At 40.5% G+C, this 3063-nt stretch overlaps 1 protein-coding gene across 1 annotated transcript; it reads left to right on the top strand.

Annotated features, from left to right (window-relative positions):
- The first annotated feature begins 1538 nt into the window (after positions 1 to 1538).
- Positions 1539 to 2392, top strand: LOC140015850 (uncharacterized). Its single transcript, XM_072068676.1, has 2 exons — positions 1539 to 2144; positions 2300 to 2392. Exons 1-2 carry the CDS (start codon positions 1539 to 1541, stop codon positions 2390 to 2392), a joined length of 699 nt encoding a protein of 232 aa, XP_071924777.1.
- The last annotated feature ends 671 nt before the right edge of the window (positions 2393 to 3063 follow it).

The raw sequence follows: 3063 nt of genomic DNA, 5'->3' as shown, positions 1-3063 counted from the left end.
TTTTATTAGGATTTTGCATCTAGTCAAGCATGCTAAATGTTATGTGCTACGTGTTTATAAGTGATTCGCATGTCTACTCGCTTTTTGTAGTATGGATGAATGGAATGGATGAATGTACGTCACCACACTAGTCCAACACTAGTTGTGGCTTCTTTTATCGTTTCCACTAGTCCAACGCTAGTCGGAATTCATAGGAGGGGCTAGTCCAATGCTAGACCCAATAGGTTTTTTTCCTTTTCTCATTAAGTGCATGATCACCACATATCACGCATTTTTCATTAGTTTTATCATTTGGTATGTTCCTCAAACCCCTTCCCCTTCACTTTAGGACTTGCATCTCATGCTAGTTAGGGTTCATTTGCGTGAGAGTTCCCTTAAATATGGGATATAGACGAGTGTGGCTTTTTCTAAGCCTTAGCACGCTTGTATCCTCTCTATCAAAGGGCAAATTGAGTCACGATTTAGGTCTCCCCGTACCCATTATGCATGAAATTCCCTAGGTTCATGCATTCACTCTATCATTACACTTTCACTTTCTCCCCTCATTTGCACACGTACACCTTTATCCTTTCACTTGCACACGAACACTTCTCCTCTCATTTGCACACGTACACCTTTTTATCCCTTCACTTGCACACGAACACTTTTATCATCACTTGCACACATGTACTTCATATTATCATTTCACACACCGCACCTTGCCCACTCACGTGCACATTTCCATTTACACATTCTTATCTTTTATTACTTTTTCAAACTCATGTCCTCACATTGCATACATGCATTCCATTCATTTGCATTCCACTTGCATTATTCGTGACTTCTTCGAAGGATCGTTATTGGGCTTCACAATTAATGTGATTGGCACCACTCAACCTTTGAAGGGAAATTTCTCCCCAATACCCCTAGGTCTAGGGTTTTGCATTCATGTAGTACATCCAAATGTAATAAATTCTTTGGTTAAAACAAGAAAATCTTTGATTAAATCAACGCAACTAGCCTTGGCTAGGTCGAAGGGGTGCCTTGGATTTTTATCCTTGCCTTCCCCTTCGTCAAATGTGACTCCCGAACCTTTTTTCGTTGGTTTACGTGGACTAGAAGTCGTTCAAAAGGGTTTTCTACTTTTTTCCTTTAAAAAATTCACTTTTTGGGTGACTTGGTACACCCTAACTCTATACCAAGTGGCGACTCCATTTTTCATATAAAAAACCCTTTTTGAACTATTTTTCTTGGGTCAAATCGTCGCATTTTCAAACCCCCATTTAGACCCATTTTTCTTTTAAATCACGATTCATTTTCCAATCATCACAAAAATACATTTTTTCAAACCATTTATTTATTCATTTCATCAAAAAATGGGGCGCGACAATATGGAGGGTAAGCGGAGTCAAGGACATGGAACTACCTGAGGACGCGATTTTAGCCGTGGCCCACAAGGGCCAGTATGGGAACCGAGAGAGGAGAGAGGTGAAACGGTTTAGCCACAATTTAGACCTCGAGCTGAAAGAGGGGATTAGGTAGCTACGGCAATTCAGCAAATGACCAATATACTTGCTCGACTAGTAGAGCAGCAGGGTCAAGCCTCTGTTAATCAACCCATGGATCCTGAAATAGGACAAGATAGGGCTCTAGAGAGATTTCAAATGTTTTCTCCTCCTAAGTTTCTTAGAGGACCGGATCCAGAGGTAGCTGAGAGGTGGTTAGAGATGATGATCAACATTTTCACTACCTTAAACCATACGGAGGATAGGCAGGTGAATTTTGTTGTATTTCAGTTTAAGGGACCAGTTGGAGCCTGGTGGAACGTAATTCAGGCTAAATGGGAGAGAGAGAGGACTGCATGGACTTGGTTGAACTTCATAAGAGAGTTTAATGAAAAGTATCTGCCACCGATAGTCCAGGAGAAAAGGGAGGATGATTTTATTAAACTCCATCAGGGAACCCTCAATGTATCTGAGTATGAGACTCAGTTCTCTAAACTATCCAAGTTTGTTCCTAAATTAATAGCAATGGAGCAAAGGAAAGTAAGGAGGTTTGTACGGGGATTAAATGTGGAAATACAAGAGACCTTGGCAGCAGCACAAATTAATACTTTTACAGAGGTTCTAGAGAAAACCCAGAGAATAGAAATTGCCAAGGCACAAGTAAGGGTTTTCATGTAAAAAGGAGGGGTGCGCCTGGTGGAAATCTATGGCAGGAACAAGGTGATTTAAGTATGCCACCCTCTAAGGTGGGTCGAGGAGATGGTGGTGAGAAAATTTCATGGACGCTGAGGGAAGTTACTCCAATGGAGCACCAGGTGGTAGGGGACAAGCAAGAGGTGCCTCGCAGGGAGGTCAGACCTCAGCCTCTCGACTATCTTGTGGATATTATGGGAAATCGAACCACATAGAAGATAATTGCTGGCGAAAGACTCAAAAGTGTTTACGATGTGGAAGTCCAGAGCACCAGATCGCCAATTGTCCATTGATTGGTGATACCCAGCCAGTCGATAAATCAAACCCTAATCAACCGATTGTGAAAGGAGATAAAGCCAGAGTGCCAGCCAGAGTGTATACCTTAGACCACCAAGGTATGATTCATGATTTCCATTGTCTGATTAAAAGTTTGGTTAATGGTGAGACCTGAGAGTTAGAGAAGGACATGCAAGAAAAATACCCTGAGTTATTTACGAATAAATGTATGAATTTCGAGAACGAAATTCTTTTAAGGGGGAGAGAGTATGACGACTAGAAAATTCGCTCATATTTTCTTAAAATTCCCTTTTATTTTGATTCAATTACTTTATCATAGTTTTACTACTCCTTTACTCCCTCAATAGTTGTAATGAATAAGAGATTTAAGAGTTTTACCTTTAGTTTTATAGTTTGGGTAAATTAGGATTTTCGCGTATTTTGGCCATGTGATCACTTGGTGAGGTGTGTGTACTAAATTTGGTGGTTAAGAGTGAGTTTTAAACAAGAGAAAGTGTGAGATTAGAAGTGACAATAATAAGTGAGTGAATCATAGGTTAAAACCGTAGTACACGCGATTTAAGGAAAATCGGTTTGAACCGACGAGTAC

This window comes from Coffea arabica, chromosome 10c (assembly GCF_036785885.1).
Source record: "Coffea arabica cultivar ET-39 chromosome 10c, Coffea Arabica ET-39 HiFi, whole genome shotgun sequence".
Lineage (NCBI taxonomy): Eukaryota > Viridiplantae > Streptophyta > Magnoliopsida > Gentianales > Rubiaceae > Coffea > Coffea arabica.
The sequence above is the reverse complement of the archived record's forward strand: the minus strand, read 5'-3'. Positions and strand labels throughout refer to the sequence as shown.